Consider the following 20,910-nt stretch of genomic DNA (forward strand, 5'->3'; position numbering starts at 1 on the left):
TTTATGTTACAAAAATGTGTGAAATATCGGAGGAACACGTGTTTTAGCCTGCTCAAAACATTTGCAACTTTGTGGTACGAATATCTATTAGTTCATTTTTGACGATTTTTTTTTTGTATTGAGGAGTACATCTTATCCCACCTATGTTTACTTTTGACAGACAAGTATGCCGAAAATAAGACATGCCTAATTTTTTAAGAAAAACTTAAATTATGACCAGAAATTTATATCAAAGCTTTGCTAAAATTGTAATTGTTGGAAAATTGTGGATCCAACGAAGTCCAAAAATAAACATAGGAACAGCACAATATCTGAAACAGAGCTGGATACCGCGTAAAAATAACCAAAATCCCCATAAGATAGGAAGGTTAAAAAATTTATAAGAGTTATTAAGCAAATTTTTCAGAGGTCATCAAAAGATAGGCGAATTTTGGGAAAACAGTCATTTCCAGGAAAAATGAAAATTTTCATAGAATTTTTGTAAAAAATGTATGGTTTTGTTTTTAGAGTAGTGAAACCGAGTACTTTTCGTCGATTTAAATCAATATTGAAGTTATAAGACTTGAAAAAATGTACTTGATCACCAGGTCGAAAGATAATAAAATTTGTCCCCTTTATACAAAAAAGTTGATCCAAAATGTAGAAGGTGTTTTATGTTGCCCTGGAGGTATTTTTATGGACAGAAATGGTACTGGATGCATGAGTTCGAGATAATTATCGGATCCAATAACTAACAGAAATATCGTATAACAGGGTGCTTGTTTAAGTTCTAAGGAATCTAAATTCTAATCTGGACTCTTGACTATTAAATATTGAATAAAACCTTGGTATTTAACAATTATCCTTAGAACACAGGATTCCAAAGGACATATTAATTATTATTAATATTAATTTATTGAGTTAACAGGTTTTTCTTGCGATGTCTCCAGATAACAAATAAAATGCTTAACACACAACATATTATCAAAACATAAATAATTTCTTCAGATTTTGAATCTAATTTTCTCTGTTGCAAATGTTTTGAGCACAACCAAAAGTGAGTTCGAGATTTGTCTTGTATATTTTTGTAAAATAAGAGCAATTTTTGCAATTAATTTTTAAATCTTTCAAAAACAAGTAAAAAAGTATCAGTCGGCTTTGCCGACAGAGATATACCCTCAGTAGGGTGGGGCGATTTGTGTGGAAGGAAAAAAACCTTAATGAGCCCTTCGCGTTTCTGATTCCTGGGGTTGAACTGAGCAAAAAAGTCCACTGGACCATATATCTACCGTGAAAATCGAGCCTCCCGATTTTGACTTTAAGTTTTTTATTGACGTTTTTTGGATATTTTGGCATATAACAGCCAAACCGTTGAGATTTTCGATCCAACACAAAGACAAACATTGTAGCCAAGACAGTAATTGAAAACTCTCTAATACATCGCAAAAGCATTGGAACGCTCCTTCAGGCAGTTTTGGCCTTAAGAATGTGCAAACTTTTCGGAAAATGTCGATAAATGACATTGTGCTACAAAATTTGACCCGAAAAATATTCAAGTGTTCTGATGCAAAATTATATCGTGTTGGGATCCATGGACAACGACAATGCCTTTATTTCGTTTGGGTCACTTCGTTTTATTTTTTTATAACGGTAAAATTAGTGAAAATCTGTGTTTCTTACATTTTCAAATTTAAACGGGCATATCTTATTTTTTCCACAACGGATTTCTTTTGATCCTTCTTCCTTTTAAAGGGGTGAATAATGTCTTTTGAATAAGCTATTATTGTTTTAAATCGGTTAACAAATGGCTAAGTTATAGTGGTTTATGTCTGAAAAACCACACAAAAAACCTATAAAGGAATTTCTCATAATTTTCAAAATAAATATTGAACAAAACAAAAAAACATTATATTTTTGAAAATTATGAGAAATTCCATTATATTTTTTTTGTGGGATTTTTCAGACATAAACCACTATAACTTAGCCATTTGTTAACCGATTTAAAACAATAATAGCTTATTCAAAAGACATTATTCACCCCTTTAAAAGGAAGAAGGATCAAAAGAAATCCGTTGTGGAAAAAATAAGATATGCCCGTTTAAATTTGAAAATGTAAGAAAGCCAGATTTTCACTAATTTTACCGTTATAAAAAAATAAAACGAAGTGACCCAAACGAAATAAAGGCATTGTCGTTGTCCATGGATCCCAACACGATATAATTTTGCATCAGAACACTTGAATATTTTTCGGGTCAAATTTTGTAGCACAATGTCATTTATCGACATTTTCCGAAAAGTTTGCACATTCTTAAGGCCAAAACTGCCTGAAGGAGCGTTCCAATGCTTTTACGATGTATTAGAGAGTTTTCAATTACTGTCTTGGCTACAATGTTTGTCTTTGTGTTGGATCGAAAATCTCAATGGTTTGGCTGTTATATGCCAAAATATCCAAAAAACGTCAATAAAAAACTTAAAGTCAAAATCGGGAGGCTCGATTTTCCCGGTAGATATATGGTCCAGTGGACTTTTTTGCTCAGTTCAACCCCAGGAATCAGAAACGCGAAGGGCCCATTAAGGTTTTCAAATCGCCCCTGCCTAACCCTCAGCCTGTGTATATTGAAACAATTTTTTCCCAAAATACGTATGTATTTAGGGGTTTTTAAAAATTTTGGGCGTTTGAACCGACAAAAATGTTGATTAGTATTAAATATCAAAAGTTTTGCGGAGGAGATACTAAAAGGAATGGATCGACATTGACCGTTATGGAAGTGGATCTCCAGCCACAACATATGGTGCCATAGGGGATTTGCTGTTTGCTCAAGAAGAATGGACAAATATAGTCCATATTTGAACCTGATCTATATCTGGTAGATATATTAGGTTGTGTAAAGTATAGACCAATTCGGCCACTCCCTTCAAGAGTACGAACAATTTTTCCGAACATTTTTGAACTTTTGTGGTGGAGGTACCAGAAGGAGTGGACCGATATGGCTTATCTTCAAACTTAAACTATGTTTGGACAAAATATTACTAAGGCCATATTTTGGACCGAATCGGCAGATCCGTTCTAGAGTTATCTTGCGCTCCAACCACCTCACACGGTGTCATAGGGGTTTTTTGCTACTTTCATGTATTTTTTCAGGAAGTATGGACTTGCGCCTAATGAAACTTGTACCGTCGTATGGAGGGCAGTGAATACAAGTTGCTAAAACAAAAATCAAAGCGATTCGAGAGATGGCCCTAAACTGAACTTTTCCGAAATTTTGTGTGGGAGGTACCCGAAGGAGTGAACCTATTGAGACCATATTAGAACCTCACATTACTCTGGTAGAAAGTTTACGCTATACAAAGTATGGACCAAATGGGTCACTCCCTTCAAGAGTTATCGTGCGCACAAACTTTCCGAACATTTTCGAACTTTTGTGGGGGAGGTACCGGAAGGAGTGGACCGATGTAGCTCATCTTCGAACTTAAACTAAGTTTAGGCAAAATATTATGAAAACCAAAATTTGAACCGAATCGGTTCATCTGTTCGAGAGTTATCGTGCGCTCCAGCCAGCAGGACAGACAGACAGACGGACGGACATGGCTAGATCGACTCCAAATTGTCTGAAACACATTTCGTCCAAACATACTTGGGATCTAAAACCATTATTTCGATGAGGCACATTTTCATCGTATCAAAGTGTATATACCCTCCTTAGCCTAAAGGCTGAGGGTATAAAAACCAATAAACAAACAAAAAATACAAAAATATTTGAATTTCAAACCCACAGAATACCTCAGAACTCATGGTAGAACAAACCAGGTAAAGTAAATACTACAACAAATACAACTCAACAACAACCACATAGAAATTTGTTTTTGTTTGTAATGTTAGTGTCAGCGGTATATGTAAACAAAGCAAGGAAATGTTTATAAATTATTGGAATTTAAAAAACTAATATTTTTCACATTTGACTGTGTATTTTGAAAGGCGTACAGAAATAAAGCCCCAAGAAATAACGCCCCAAACGGGAATGAAAATGGACCCCAATTTTTGGGGTGTTTTTACAATTTGAAAAATTGCCCCAATACAAAAAGGCCCCAAACTAGGAAATTTGGCCCCAAAAAAATATTGCAATTATGCCCCAAAATATCATTGGGGCCAAAATGCATTTTTGAAATTGGGGTGCATTTGCAAAATGCATTATCACCCCAAACAACGAAAATGCAATTAGGCCCTAAAGTATGCATTTACGCCCAAAAATATTTATTCACTTAAATTTGGGGTGTAAATGGAGCCCTAAATTTGGGGTGTAATTTCAAAAAATATTTTTAAAGATATTCATTCAATAGTTTGTAATATGTTATTAATTGATGACTGTACTTTTTTACTCCAAAACTCGCCATCAAATAGTTGAAGCATTCATGCTCGAAAAGGTGTGGACAAATTTCGGTCTGACCAAAAACCAAACAAACCCGAGACAGACTTTAACTACTCCATATCTCCAATCAAGTCAAACAGAATTAGAAAGAAATGGAAAGTTGCTGAAGAAAAATATTTAAAAAATAATAATTTAAAAAATCAAACAGAATTAGAAAAAGTGGAGAGTAGCTGAAGAAAAATATATTTAAAAAAATCGCGCGATTTTTTAAATATATTTTTCTTCAGCTACTCTCCATTTTTTTAATTCTGTTTGAATTGATTTGGAGAGAAAAAATATATTTAAAAAATCGCGCGATTTTTTTAATATATTTTTTCATTCCAAATGCATTCAAACAGATTTAGAAAAAAAGGGAGAGTAGCTGAAGAAAAATATATTTAAAAAATCGCGCGATTTTTTAAATATATTTTTCTTCAGCTACTCTCCCTTTTTTTCTAAATCTGTTTGATTTTTTAAATATATTTTTCTTCAGCTACTCTCCATTTCTTTCTAATTCTTTTTGACTTGATTTGGGGAGAAAAAATATATCTAAAAAATCGCGCGATTTTTTAAATATATTTTTTCTCTCAAAATCTCCAAATCAAGTCAAACAGAATTAAAAAGAAATGGAGAGAAAAAATATATTAAAAAAATCGCGCGATTTTTTTTTTAGTATATTTTTTCTTTCCAAGTCAAGTCAAACAGAATTAGAAGAGTAGCTGAAAAAAAATATATTTAAAAAATCGCGCAATTTTTTTAAATATATTTTCCTTGCTTCCTCTGTAGAAAAGGAAAAATAAATGCCCTAGCATTTTTAAATAGGATGGTGTTTGAAGAAAACGCTATATGCACAAATATGCTCCCAATGGAAGATGAGGTATATAAATTAAACATTGTTAATAGGTGTATCTTTTTTACTTTCTTAATGTTGCTGAAACATTTTTTTCAGCAGCTTTTCTTTTACACAACTGTCAAAATCTGCAACATTAGTAATAATTATTACCAATTATTATTACTTATCATACAATTTTTTAAATTCTATGAAATAAGTGTTTACTTTTGCTTATTATTACTAAAAATTATTGTTATTTTGAGTCCTTTATTTTTTTTTCGCTTATTTCTTAATAAAGTTTTCGAAATTGCACCCCATTTTTTGATCATATCTTTATAAAAACTTTAGAAAATGCACCCCAATTTCTTGTTTTTGTTAAACATTAAAATATATTTAGGCCCCAAACATGTGCAAAAAGGCCCTAATGAAAAATTCAATTAGGCCCCAATATTATTTAGACCCCAATTTGATTTTCAAATTTTCGATTTACTTGTTGTGAAGACAATTTGGCCCCAACAGTTAAATGAAAAAAGGTCCCAAAAAGACGAAATTAGACCCCAAAAGTTTTGTTGTTGTTTTACATATACCTGTTTGGGGCCTACTTTCATTTTCAATTTGGGGTGTTATTTCCTGGGGCCTTATTTCTGTACGCCTTTTGAAAAACTTACTTACTTACTTAGTTGGCCATTACAGAACATTTGTTCCATAGACCGAACTAAGAAAAGATCTCCATTCCTCTCTGTTTTTCGCTTGACTTTTTGGAATACCGCTCCTTTTCATTTCTTCATCCACTTGTATGCTCCATCGAAGCTTAGGCCTGCCGATTCTGCGTGCACCGCCATGTGTTCATACGCCTTTTTAGCGGGTTCATCATCGCTCATTCTAATGATATGGCCTAGCCAACGCAATCGTTGCATCTCGATACGTTTAACTATATTCATGTCTTTGTATAGCTTATATACATATATTTGAAAAACAGGAATGAAAATTCGTTATGTTTTCAATTTGCATGTTTTCATATCATCGATAATTTCTCGCAGAAAGTAGAATTGTTGCAAAAATATTTTGGGTCGCTAAAAATTCATTGAAAAAGGAGAAGCTGTTTCAAACTTTTGTTTATGAAATCAAAAGAGCACATGTTTATTTTTCTTTTTTTAATTTAACAAAATATCACACATATTAACAAATGTTGTACCGCCTCTATAAGCGGTGTTTTGGTGTGCGGCACGTTGTTCGGACTTGTCATTGATATGAAGATATGTCATTGATATAAAGAAGTCTTTATGGGAAATAGTTTTTTTCTGATGAATATATTTTTCTTCAAAAAATATACATATCCCTAATATACATCGAACATAGTAATAAATATATAAAATGTCGTATGGAATTTGACACTAACATTACCGCCCAGTTTAGTCAGCTGGGTATTGCTGTTACCTTTTATTGTTCTACCATGCTCAGAACTATAAAAATATGAACTAGTCAATCCAGTTGCAAATGTTTTGAGCAGCACTGTACTTAGTAGGCTTTACATTAGAAATCTTCGGTGACATGCTGAAGAGTTCGTCATTTAAGATTTTCGGGGTATACATAAATATTCATGTAAGTGATATTCAAGAGTTTCCCGTATGCTCCTTCCGAATTTTTGGTATTTCTTTCTAACTGTCATAGTTTCCAATAATTTTTTGTGTACGAGTAGTTTGATGCAACAAATCAATAACATAATAATATACAAACTAAAAGAAATACATGCAAAAATCAAAGAAGGCAACACTTTCTCATGGGAAAATCTAGCATCTTTATATGTTTGTAAAGGGTGTACAAAACTATGTAGCTTTTCACAGAAATATGGTGAGTTGTATGGCGGTATTGCCAGAGTACCTAAAGTTGATATCACCATGGGGCAAAAACAAACAATGTATAGAATTTTCAGAGACATCTGAATCATATGTAAGCAATGGAATATTACGAATTTCAAATGTAATATTTTGTATTACAATCGGAGTAATTCGAATTACAAATTGAATAATTCGAATTACAAATGACGGGGAAGAACCTCTACCTTAAAAAAAATTAATTTACAATTTTTCAGATGCTTCGAAATTTTTAAATTTCAGAAAAAATTATTATAAATTATATAATTGGAATTTCAACTGGAATTCTCAAATTCAAATGAAATAATTCAATTGAAATTCTCAAATTACATTTGAAATGTTTCAAATTTCAAATGAAATAATCAAATTACAACTGAAGTTCATCAAATTACATATGAAAATATTGTAGAATACGTTCGACTCAGCAATTTGTATTGAAATAAAATAAAGTTAGTTTTCTATTGTTTCTCTTCCCCAACGTCAAGGTTTATTCCTAGGAGAAGTGGAATATGTTAACTGAATAATATCAATCAAGCAGGACTGTAGGAAAATGTTGGAGTTTCAATTAACAGACATAATTTCGCATATGCAATTATCTAATGAAGTGCGATATATATATATATATATATATATATATACTAGTTACCAAGCTTTGCCTTCGTCTGCCACAAAAACAACAGCCTAATACGCCTGATGATCGGCTTAACCCCCCGTGAAACGTAGCGTAATGGTTGGATGCGTGGGACTTCGGTAGACTCCTAATTTTTCAATGTATATCTTAGGTCATGGAAGCTCAACTCGAAAGAGAATTAATTAATTAAATAAAAAATTCACTATAAATGACCTTCGCCTTAATAAGGCAAAAATAAAATATCAATCTATGTTAAACAAGATTTAATACCAAAGAAACATCGATGATTTCTACAAATTGAGAATCCGAAATACCAAGTTACTGTCACTTTAGTAGAAAAATCCTTTAAAAGGCTTTACTTCGGGTGGTATCGTTTACCTTTCAATAGGGGGTTCTTCGCTCCAAATACGAAACACAAAATTTCAGTAATTTCCTTTGAATACGAGTACTGTGGCTTAACTAATAAAACATTGAAAGTTAATGTTAAGAAGCTCCTCCTTGAAATTCAATCATCACTTTTAAATTTGAGTTAACCGGAACGCTATAAATCTGTTTGGTAAATACAAACTATAACAAAAGAAGACTTATAATAATGGGGGTAAAACTATTAAAATACCGAAAAACGGGACGTACTGTTCTTGGAGGTTGTGTCAAAGCGTGGGTGGACCTGTACTGACAGATTTCTGGGAAAAGGTTTTGTAGCCCCAAGGAAGACTTAATACCAAATTGCAGCCAATTCGGTATGATAATGAGGCTAAAACCTTCAAAATACCGAAGATCGGGAGGTAGAGCGTTGCATGGGGGCTATATCAAAACGTGGACCGATATAGCCCATTCTGTACCAAATTATGAAGCTTTATCCTAAATATTGCGAGCTGTATCTTGATTTCAACTGACACACGGGTATGTTTATAAAAATATCGCATAACAGTAGTTCGTTTTTTGGTTACCAACAAAAACCAGGTAACATAACTTGGTGGTTGTGTAGGTTCGAATCTTCGGCTTTCCTTTTTCACTTGCAAACAATCTTCGATCCTATCACCAAGCTCAACTCCAACGGGAAACTTAATAAAAAATCGGCCAAATTAAAACAAATAATTATGAATGAACAATTGAAATAAAAGTTGATAGCTCTCTTGCTATCGGTAGAACTTTACGACTACTTTTTTCTTGGGTGCTAACTTACCGAAAAATATCGTTAATTACCGAAATTATAAGCATTTCAATTTCACCGATTTTTGTCGGTAACAAAAAAAAAAGAGTTAGAGAATCCCACTACAGAAATGGCTTTTGGAGTCATTAGGACACTTTACTCTAAAATTATTCCCTTTAATACAAAATGTGATGCCGTAGTGTGGTGAACTGTAGCCACAACGTAACATTAAACTATGTGACATGTCTTCAGTAACATTAGTCACAAATTAGAAATAGTCCAGTCAAAAATTCCCAGAAAGCTAAATTTTGGCGAAGAGAAAGAATTTACCTTTAGAAGCAATGTTCTAAAAGTTCCCATCGAACCCACGTGTGCAAAAAAGTTATTCGGGGTCAAAGTTTAAGTGTTTTTTAGGTTTTGGGAATTTTTCTCGAAAACGATTGATTTAATCAAAAACTTACTTTTCTCTAGAGGGAAAAATTCTCTACAAGTTTATTCTTTATCGGGTATGTTCTGAGACACACTTCACCTCTCACTTCACGCCTCAAGTATTTTGTTCACCCCATTTAAGCTTTTTATACCCCCAGCCTTTAGGCTAAAGAGGGTATTTACACTTTGATACGACCAAAAATGTGCCTCATCGAAATAATGGTTTTAGACCCCAAGTATGTTTGTACGATATCCGTTTCAGACAATTTTGAGTAGATCTAGCAATGTCCGTCCGTCTGTCTGTCTGTCCGTCTGTCTGTCTGTCTGGCTGGCTGGTGCGCACGTTAACTCTCGAACGGATCAAACGATTCGGTTCAAATTTTGGGTATCCAAATATTTTGTCCAGATTTGATTTAAGTTCGAAGATGGGCCATATAGGTCCACTCCTTCAGGTACCTCCCCCACAAATGTTCAAAAATTGTCGCAAAACTTGTGCGGACGATAACTCTCGAAGGGAGTAACCGAATTGAACCAAACTTTGCATATGATAATACTACCTCTAGGCATACATCAAGTTCGAATATGGATTATATCGGTCCACTCTTTCGGGTACCTCCCACACAAAATTTCGGAAAAGTTCAGTTTAGAGCCATCTCTCGAATCGCTTTGATTTTTGTTTTAGCAACTTGTATTCACTGCCCTCCATACGACGGTACAAGTTCCATCAGGGGCAAGTCCATACTTCCTGAGAAAATAGCCTGAAAGTTGCAAAAAAAACCCTATGACACCGTGTGAGGTGGTTGGAGTGCAAGATAACTCTCGAAACGATCTGCCGATTCGGTCCATAATTTGGCCTTAGTAATATTTTGTCCAAACATAGTTTAAGTTCGAAGTTAAGCTATATCGGTCCACTCCTTCAGGTACCTCCCCCACAAAATTTTAAACATGTTCGGAAAATTTGTTCGTACGGTAACTCTTGAAGGGATTTGCCGAATTGGTCCATACGATACACATCCTAATATATCTACCAGATATAGATCAGGTTCAAATATGGACTATATTTGTCCACTCCATCCGGTACCTCCCACACAAAATTTCGGATAAGTTCACTTTAAGACCTGCAATCGAATCAGGTTGATTTTTGTTGAAGCAACTTGCATTCGTTGCCTCAATTACGATGGTAAAATATTTTCAGGGGCAAGTCCATACTTCTTGAGCAAACAGCCCGAAGGGTGTAAAAACTCCCTATGGCATATGTAGTGGCTGGAGATCTACTTCCATAATGGTCAATGTCGATCCATTCCTTTAAGTATCTCCTCCGCAAAACTTTTGATCTTTAATCCTAATCAACATTTTTGTCGGTTCATACATCCAAAATTTTTAAAGCCACCTAAATACATACGTTTTTTGGGAAAAAACTTTCAATATACACAGGCTGAGGGTATATCTCTGTCAGCAAAGCTGACTGATGCTTTTTTACTTGTTTTTCGACAATTTTATGGACGGATTAGAGTGTATTCTTCTTTTTAAATATCCCAACGAATCTTAGTCCCAAGAAATTTTGCAAAAAAATAGGAGTAAATGGGGTGAACAAAATGCTTGAGGCGTGAAGTGAGAGGTGAAGTGTGTCTTAGAACATACCCGTATGATTTTTTCCCTAGAACGAACCATTCTTGGGATATAGCTGTTCTAAAAAAACACATCATTTATATGTACGTCCATATAAGGGGAGTATGCACATTCGAGTGACTCAGAAAACATTTTTTTTTTTTTTTTTTGAATTCGTACCCCCTATTACCGTCATAAATGTTTATAGAAATCAATTTTTAACCACAACAATGATCTGGTACAGTTTTTTTATCGATTGGACCATAATCGCGGCCTTTAGAGAGTTTTCGTATCCGTACACCCAGAAGCAATATATATTTGTTTTTGTTCTTTTCCTTTTTTGGAATGCCTGTGCTGCAGAAAAATATAAAAATAACGATAATTTTACTAAAAATTTTGCATGAATAAAAAGTCGGACGAACTTTCGAAATATTTGAGAAAAATATGATAGATATGATTAACTATTGCAATTTGTTCGCAAATTTTGGAAAATAGCTAATAGCAATCCTTCTGCAATAATATTCGAGGTCTCATATAAAAATAAATGTTGTCGGCTTTTGGGAATGGAACGAAACGTAATCCGGGCTAAGGCATCGTAGAGACATTTTTGGTTTCTACGTCGTTAAATCGCAAGTTCTGTTTTATATTAGGCATAAAATGTATTGAAGTTTAAGAATATGGTTTCGAAAATCATCTTATGTCAAGACATATCGGAAATTACGAAAAAAATAGATAATTAAGGGCGAAAACTTCCCCGAAAATAATGAATTTCTTTCATTTAATAACTTGACAAAAGATTGCTCCTTTAATATTAATTTCTTATGTAATTTTTAAGCCATTAATTATTATTAAATTGTCTTATCAAGTTTACTTGGTTTCCTGGTTTTCCATTTAAAATAATTTCAACTTTCATAAAAACAATTTAAAATATTTATACTTATAGATATAAATTATTTAGTAAAACAACTACAAAAACGATCAAAGTGCTAAAGGCAGAAATTTGGGTAGCCACTCCGCCGGCTGTTGTTGGTATCATTCCTCCATTACAGGCTCTGTCTGGTGTAGAAGTACACATTTCGCAATGATTATCCTGTTGGCATTTTATTTGGTCTTCAAGCTTTGTTAAACAGCCACTTGCACTGTCACCAACATTAGGCGAACGGTGGTAAAAACAATAGGTATTTCCTCCTTCTGGGACTGGGCAATGATATTCCAAGCAGTCGTTATTCTTCAAAAATAGTTGAGTTTTTTTTTATTAACCTAAAAACAACGTAATTTACTTTTAACATGAAACTTACATGTTTGCTGGTACAATGTATGCATGTTGCCGCTCCACGATTATTGCAAAGATTTCCAAAGCACATGTGACATTCTTTGCTGGTAGGTCCGGTACACTTCTTACGATGTTCCTCGGGTATTGTTGTGAAACAACCTCTCTCTATTACACTTACTGTAAAATTATGTTCTTTTATTACATTTGAAAAAGGGTTTTATTGATTTTGCATTCAATCTTACATCCATCGAAAATGGTAAGACATTCATCCCATTTGTTAGTACATTCTGTTGTCTCATTGATTTTCGAAGGTCGCAGACAATTAATACCCTGACAGGTATAGCATTCCAATGCAGCAGATTTGTTAGGAAAACAAAAAATTACCCAAACCACCCAAAGCGAAAGAATTTTGAAGTCAGTGTATGACATTTTCATATTTGATTGACAATGTAAGTAAAACTTCCGATTTTAACTACCTATCGCGCTCGACGCTGAATCAGAATGTCAATGTAAATAAAATTGCTACTGGATGTGCATGTGCATCTATTTTCAGTGCATAAGCCGGGTTAAGTCGACTTTTATATGCACTATGGGGTTTTCTTGGTGTAGTGGTTGGCAATTGCTGAGAAAGTGGTGTTGTTTTTGTACATAGACTTAACCTGTAAATATCCAAAATACTTGTAAAGAAAGGAATATAAGAACAATCGTATGCAGCGTCAACCAGGTTGAGAATATATCTCATATAAAAGTATACAAAATATTATTAGAAAATAATGTACTCCAAAAGTTGATGCCTTTCATTTATCATGTACGTATCGTGTTTCATGGAATAAATAGGGGTCGGGGTGTCCCACGAGAACCAAGGCAATCGGTGAGAACCAAGACAATTAACGGACATCCTAATGTTGGTACTTTATCGGTTTAAAATTTAAGAACATTGACAATTTAACAACCTCGTAAAAGTAAATAGGAACGTATGCATTCATCTGCATGAAGGCAGGCCATCACCAGATGTAGCGCTCTCGAACAAATTAATAAAACACACAATTTGAGGCTGACTGATAATAGAAGGTTTTTTGTGAGATAATAGACACAATAGAAGTTTTATATGAAAAACGATGACAACAACAACAGATTACTTATCGAGTTGGAAAAAATCACAAAATTATGGAAATTGAATACAATGGAAATCACTAACGAATGACATTGTCAATCCTAGAATTGTAACCACACTTCGAGAAATTGCACAACATTTTATTAAAATACACACATGGTGGTTGTGAACTTTACATTTTTAAAGTTATGGCTTCGGAAACCCTCGGTCCATTGTGTTTATCCTGTTAATTGTAAAATAAGAACGTTTATGACGCAGTGACGAGTATCGAAATTTGAGAGTCAAGAAATAAAATGTAAGCGAAATTGAAATTGATTTGAGTCATTACCACTCTCATTTCAGAACCATTTTATACTCGTAATAATGATTCTACTAATGTATTAGGCATCGAAAGGATGTTTACAGGTAGCGGGAATTTACAAAGTTTGCGCTTTCTGGTGAATAGTACATTGATAATTTACCACAAGGAAAAGCATGTAAGAATGGCGTTAAGTTCGGCCAGGTCGAACTTGTTATACTCTCCACCACTAGTTGTATTGAAGTAAAATGGAACAATTCGTTTCGTCTGGCGGAAAGTTTTTAGACTCAAAGAAGACTAAATACGAAATTTTCTTATATTTCGGTTAAACCTTCAAAATACCGAAAATCAAGAGGTACGTTTCTAAGGGGGATAGAGGAACCCGCGAACCTACATATACTGATAATTCTCTTCTGGAATGTTTTATATCCCCATGGAAGACTAAATAACAAATTCAGTCTTTCGGTGGGATATTGATGTCACAACCTACAGAATTAGGAAAAATCGGGAGGTACCGTTCTATGGAGGCTATATCGAAACGTGGACCTATACCGACGAATTTCATTCTGAAAGGTTTTTACCTCCAACAAAAACTAAATACCAAATTTCATCCATTTCGATGGGTTGCTGTGGCCACAACCTTTAAAATACCGAGAATCGGGAGGTACCGTTCTATGTGGCTGTATGAGGACGTGGACCTATATCGAAAAATTTCTGGGAGACATTTTTATACCCCCAATGAAGACTAAGTACCAAATTTCAGCCACTTCGGTGTGATAATGAGGCTCAAACCTTCAAAATACCAAAAAAATCGGGTAGCACCGTTCTATGGGGGCTATACCGACAAATTTCATATGGAACGTTTAATACCCCAAATGAAGACCAAATACCAAATTTCAGCCATTACAGTGGTTTATTGTGGCCACAACCTTCAAAACACCGAAAATCGGGAGGTAACGTTCTATGGGGGCAATATGAAAGTATGGACCTTTACCGACAAATTTCTGGGGGAAGTTGTATACCCCCAACGAAGACTAAGTATCAAATTTCAGCCATTTCGGTGTGATAATGAGGCAAAAACCTTCAAAATACCGAAAATCGGGTGGTACCGTTCTATGGGGGCTATATCAAAACGCGGACCGATATAGTCCATTTGCAATACCAAACATCTTAGGAGTAATAGAAACTTCTGTACCAAATTACACATAAACAGACGGACGGACGGACGGACAGACGGACATGGTTATATCGACTTAGAATTTTACCCTCATCAAGAATTTATAGGGTCTCCGATGAATACCCTCCATATGGTATAATTAAATTCATTTGCGATTGACAGCTTTCTGAATTTATTACAAGTTTTCATTGTTGAAAGCTCTCTCAATCCGTTCTGTCCTAGAGCTTTAAGTCGTATTTGTTAGAGTTGGACAATCTCGTTCAATTGAACGATGCGGATCACTGTCCTCGTTTAATGACGAATGAGTAACATCATAAAAACCAACGTGTGAAATTAAGTATACGCAGTTTGTCAAAGAAATTACCGGTGTTTATTGAACGAGATAGTGATCCGGATCGTTCAATTTAACGAGATTGCCCAACTCTAATATTTGTGGTAGTGCAAGGCATAAACAGAGGAGGTACTCGAACTTTTCCTCTTCTTCGTTTCCGCAGCTGCTTCAGAGGTATTGTAGATTTAGACGCTTTGTATGGTTACGAATGGCCCAGTGGCCGGTTAGCACCGCAATAAGTCTTACCAGGTTCCGTCGATTTTGGATAATCAGGAAATTTGACTTTTAATTCCTCAATGTGGCCATATAGTTTGTGGAATCCGTCATGATTCAGATTTATCACATCTGGTTGTTGTTTTTGTAATAGTCGTCTCTGACACTATCACCAGGTAGAGGAATGTAGCTACTACGATTGGTTGTACTCCTAAAGCTACTGGTGTTAGTTGAGTAGATTAGGTAGTGCAGTTGAATAGGGGAAGTCCAGTGGGCCTATGCCGCATAATGGGTGGATGTTTTGTACGGTTCATCTATTCTTGCCCTATAGGAATTTAGACAGCTACGCCATCCCGAACGTAGTTGAGTCAAAACTACTCTGGTTTGTAGTGACAGCTGACGTTTTTCAGCTGCAATATATGAACGCAGTACTCCGAGGACCGCATACACACGATAGTTGTTTATTGCATCTACGGCTGCACCAGTGTGAATGATAACAAAAACTGCTTGATAGCCTTGCCTAAATCATACACACGAACACAAAAACATAAACCATGAAGATCCCTCCTGACATCCGAGCAAGTACTACAACGAAATAACGCCATTGTGTTGTCGCACTGGAAAAATCTACGACTCCTCATGCATATGGTCTACCGATGACAAGAGGAGGCACTCTTTTACAGTTCTTAGGGCGGTGTTTGCATACTTATGTTCGCAGACCACACTATCGCAGCATAGATGACCACTGTGCGACCTATTGCGTTATGTATATGTGGTCAACAATGCGCATGCGCGAACGACGTAAACATACTGTCGAATGTTACCCTAAAGGGTAGTTATTGGTCGGAATTCTGTTGCCATCGACTAGAACATTCAACATTCAATTTTGTGGTGAAGAAATTGGCGACTAGCTTAATATTCCCTTGGTTGGAAAAAGTTGGTGAGATCGATCAAATAGGAATTCAGTCTTCCCCAAATGACAAGGTACCTGACGCCAATAACGTACAATCATCCGCATACGTAATGATCACAATGCCGTCTGGAGAGGGTGGAATACAGAAAAAGTTAGAGGTTGCGGAGATGTCACTCCACCTTGGGGAACTCCATGTACGACTAACGTTCACACATATAGGGCCATTATTATATGTGTTCTTTTACTATCTGATGGATTTCAAAACGCAAAATAAAGAAATTTGGAGGCATTAAAAATATAATTTTCACATTGAAAGTAAATGTTAAGAAGCTCCTCCTTGAAATTCAATCATCACTTTTAACTTTAAGTTAACCGGAACACTATAAATGTGATTGACAGTATCGAAGACTTTTGTTATGTTGTCACTGCCCTATCGCACCTGTTGTTCTGGTTGATTCCTATGCTAATATATGCGCTGTTTTAGTGCTGTACTATTTACAAAACCCATGGAGTAACTCCTCAAGAGCCTTTGCTACGTTCGACAAAAGCGAAATCCACCTGTACGATTCACCTTTGTTTGCATCCTTGCCTGACTTTAGTAACGAAACAATCCTGCCATTTTTCACACCTCGCGCACGATTCAAGTGGCTAACGACAGATTGAGAATTTTCGTTAGATACTCAACTCCAGGCTAATTCAGCTGCTACAGCATTGCCATGAAGATAAACGCAGGGCCTGTATATCCCATCTGGTCTATTCGTGTGATGAGTAGTTCTTAAAAATATATTTTTAACTACTCCAGGTGGTGTTGCGACTGATGTCTTCGGAAGTTCGTTAAAACAGGATACCGCTCTGGCTAGTTCGTCTGTTTTTTCGTTACCAACATGTGAGAACTAATCTAGTCTGACAACCTAACTTAGCAAGTTTTTCACATAATTTGATGAGATCGCCGCTTGACTGACGTTACAATTTTTTTAGAGTTTGAGGTATGATGTGATCAGTATCACTGTCTGGAAAACACTGGAATGCCTAGGGAGCTTTATTGATGTCTGTTCTATTCCTCTGATATGACACCAGAGATTACGTACATAATATACGTTTTTGGCAATAGAAGAAGTTGATGACATGATGTCAATTAAAGCCAACGCATGTGAGGGCGGTTGGAGTTAAGTATTTGCAGCTCTGTCGGATAACAAGATTTAACATTTCTCCCCCTTTTGACATTTTAACAAAAAAATCATGATTCGGTAAGAATTGGCGCGCAATACATTTGGACTACTGTGGGTAACCACACGATCTTGCCGTTAGTATTCCCTTTCGACATGGTTACCTTCCTCAATTTACGATCGAAGAACTGCAGCTTGAGATAAGTTGAGGCTGTCACGGCAGCCCAACATCTGTCATAATACGACTTCAATACATTGGTGCAACATCTTGTGAGCCATCCGCTTGCTAATTTTTTTTAATCTACAAACCCTAATGAAAGTTTCTTCCAAGTGGTAACTTGGTAACAATTTCAACTAACAGAGCTTCGACTTCGAACTGTTTATAAAACTTTAGATTAACAACATTGCCGTTTTCGTAGTTAATTTTGCATCACATTTTCAACACACTTTATCGTCAGATTGCTTGGCTAATTTAATGGTTCTGATTATGACACAAACTCATTGTTTTCACATTCATTATTTTGTACGGGGTTTCTTTTCCGCCAGGTAAAGTTCTATTGTCTCAACAGACGTACATACATATCTGTGAGTACATACATACGGACCTTCGGTAGAACAGTAGATGCCGATGGTGCTGCTAACATCCAACCACATGTATTCTTGCTTTATTTTTGTCAGAATTATTGCAAAAGATGGCAGATTAAGTACTTTGGTGCAGGCAACAACACGGTCTGCAAACTAATTATTTAGGTACTCGCTGAAAATGGGGTTTTTGGCATTCTAGTCTTTAGTTTCTGGCTACAAATGCAGGTCGACGTATTTACAATATGTGAAACTGTTTTCGTTTCGTACAACACTTTTAGATAGACTTTAAGATTTTAGGATCATTAAATTTAAGTTTGCATGTTAAAAGTATGCTCTGAACATAAGTAGTCTAATTAGATGGGAGCATGTAACAGGAATGGGTACATGCACTCGCACGTACTTAGGTATCCAATATTGCCTGTTACAATTCGTTTAAAATAATGAACGTGTATTTTCTTTTCTTTCAGGGTGGTTTTCGCCTACAATTATTGGATAACTTAGAAAGGCCAATGATTGAGTTGACTCCCCAGGTCGATGGTAGTGGATTCCTTAAACACGACTCTACGTAAGTATTCCACAAACAGGTGTTATGGCTGAACAAACCTTTTTATCGTTTTTGTTGCACTTTGTTTCAGTGCTCAGGGCTACGAAGTTTCACTTCCAGCTGATATGGAATGTCGCAATTGTTCCATTCGGTTATTACGTCAAGCTGTAGAATGGTCAACGGATTATCTCTTCTGGTCATGTGCTGATATTGACATTCTCACTCGCAAAGAATTTAGAGAAACATGTTCGGGTAATGGTAAATATTACCCTTCCCGTTGCAAGTGTGAAAAGGGCTTCTATGGACCCCAGTGTCAATACAAGGATGAGTGTACCAGTAACACCGATTGTGGTATCCAGGGAAAATGTATTGATATTCAGGGTACCACCTTGCCAAGGAAACAATGTTTCTGTAATTTCGGTTGGTTCGGACCTGGTTGTAACAAGAGATCGCCATACAAAAGCACGGAGATGGACTTATCCGCTTACTCCATGAAACAATTATCTCCGGATTATCAAATGTATTGGCGCTTAATGGAGGAACAGAAGGAAATAGAAGTCGTATTAAAAGTAAACACCACAACATGGGTTGGTTTTGGATGGAGACCACGATCTTCGACCAAGGAATGTAAAAACTTCCCATTAATTCGAGACATTGGAGATTTGACGACAACTATTGAAACCTCCGGCTCAGCTTCGGCCGAACCAGAACCATCTTCAGAGCCCGAACCAAAATCTGAACCCGAGCCTTCTTCTGAACCAGAACCCAAATCAGAACCAGAGCCATCATCTGAACCTGAACCAAAATCGGAACCAGAACCATCCTCTGAACCTGAACCTAAATCGGAACCGGAACCATCATCGGAGCCCGAACCCAAGTCTGAGCCAGAGCCATCGTCGGAACCCGAACCAAAATCAGAGGCTGAACCCAAATCAGAACCAGAGCCTACTTCTGAGCCCGAACCTCAATCTGAGCCCGAGCCATCCGCTTCATCGAAATCTAAACGTAATGCTGAATTTGAAGATGCATTAGGTGGTGCTAGACGCAGAAGACGTGATGTACCAGGTAAGTGTAAACTAATTTATAAAAAAATGTTCCTTATTTCGTCTTGAATACAAACAATGCCTAGAATACATTGCATAGTATGGCACCGCTGCACCTTTGCTTACAACATGCACATACTCAAAAAACGCTCTCTCTCTTTCTTAATAATTCTGAACAAATATTAAACAGATACACAACATGAGCCACAGTCACATCCCGAACCCACGTCTGAACCTGAACCAAAATCCGAACCAGAGCCCGCTTCTGAACCTACTTCTGAACCTGAACCCACTTCGGAGCCTGAACCAAAGTCGGAACCGGAACCATCCTCTGAACCAGAACCTAAATCCGAACCGGAACCAACGTCGGAGCCAGAACCTCAATCGGAACCGGAACCTTCTTCTGAACCTGAACCTAAATCAGAACCAGAACCTTCATCTGAACCTGAACCAAAATCTGAACCAGAGCCATCCTCTGAACCAGAGCCAAAATCAGAACCAGAACCCTCTTCTGAACCAGAGCCAAAATCAGAACCTGAACCCTCATCTGAACCTGAGCCAAAATCAGAACCTGAACCAACATCTGAGCCCGAGCCCAGATCAAATGGCAGACCAAAACCAAAGCCATTTTCAAAACCTGAACAAGAACCCTCTGCTGAGCCAGAACCCAAATCTGCACCTATTAAACAAAATGTAGCACCACAAAAGAAGAATCCAGGTACATTTTCCCTCCTCCAACACTAACACACACATTACACATTGCTTCGCCCAATGAAAATTCTTGAAATTTCCAGAGTTTTCATAGATCCATTAACTTCCATCTAACCAACAGCTAAAACACCTTACACCATCCTTTTTGTAAATAAATTTCATTTGGGTTTCTAATTTTAATTTCCAGATGCCAAATATAAATTGAATCCTTATACCCCTCGTCATGACTTCAATCCCATGGACTGCACTGATGTTGTCATTGGTGCGGCAAGAGGCATGGCCAGTCGTATTGCCGATTATTATAGCAGAGACAGATCTACTCCACGTCTTGATGAAGTCTTTGGCGGTAAACAAGATCTGACACTAGCTACCGGCTATGAAAAGGACGGCGTCACCACAATTATCTTCCGTAAAAAACTCACTGCTGACGAACCCACCGATCACTCATTGACCGATACTTTAACGCATGTCATTTGGGCCAAGGGCCAAGAATTGGACAAATTAGTTCACATACCAGCCTCCGGCATGGAAACAGATATGGCTGCAATGAAAGAATTCTATTTCCAGGATGAAATTAAATATCACGGTCATAATATGCAACGTGGTGTTGCCCTAATTAATTTCTTCGGT

General features: G+C 36.3%; 1 protein-coding gene and 1 long non-coding RNA gene across 7 annotated transcripts in view; one reads left to right on the forward strand and one right to left on the reverse strand.

Moving 5' to 3' along the window:
• The window catches only part of nahoda (DOMON-like domain-containing protein nahoda), a 142,612-nt gene that overhangs the window by 101,258 nt on the left and 20,444 nt on the right, over positions 1 to 20,910 (forward strand). For 4 of the 6 annotated variants that reach the window (XR_012408368.1, XR_012408369.1, XM_073954870.1 and 1 more), the window contains 4 exons: positions 18,450 to 18,547; positions 18,618 to 19,591; positions 19,760 to 20,287; positions 20,468 to 20,908. Coding sequence is in view for 4 of the 6 variants with exons in the window: in XM_073954870.1 (XP_073810971.1) it covers positions 18,450 to 18,547; positions 18,618 to 19,591; positions 19,760 to 20,287; positions 20,468 to 20,908 (2,041 nt within the window). In the remaining 2 variants the exon portion in view is untranslated. The remainder of the gene's footprint in view (positions 1 to 18,449; positions 18,548 to 18,617; positions 19,592 to 19,759; positions 20,288 to 20,467; positions 20,909 to 20,910) is intronic. The other 2 variants (XM_073954872.1, XM_073954873.1) reach the window with 1 other exon arrangement.
• On the reverse strand, positions 11,717 to 12,691 carry LOC141405155 (uncharacterized). The gene is made up of 3 exons (XR_012413146.1): positions 12,428 to 12,691; positions 12,211 to 12,362; positions 11,717 to 12,140 (listed from the first exon to the last, which is right to left on the reverse strand). It is a non-coding gene; the product is annotated as an uncharacterized lncRNA (long non-coding RNA).

The sequence above is a fragment of the Musca autumnalis genome, unplaced genomic scaffold (genome assembly GCF_047663935.1).
Source record: "Musca autumnalis isolate F117 unplaced genomic scaffold, ASM4766393v1 scaffold_5, whole genome shotgun sequence".
NCBI lineage: Eukaryota > Metazoa > Arthropoda > Insecta > Diptera > Muscidae > Musca > Musca autumnalis.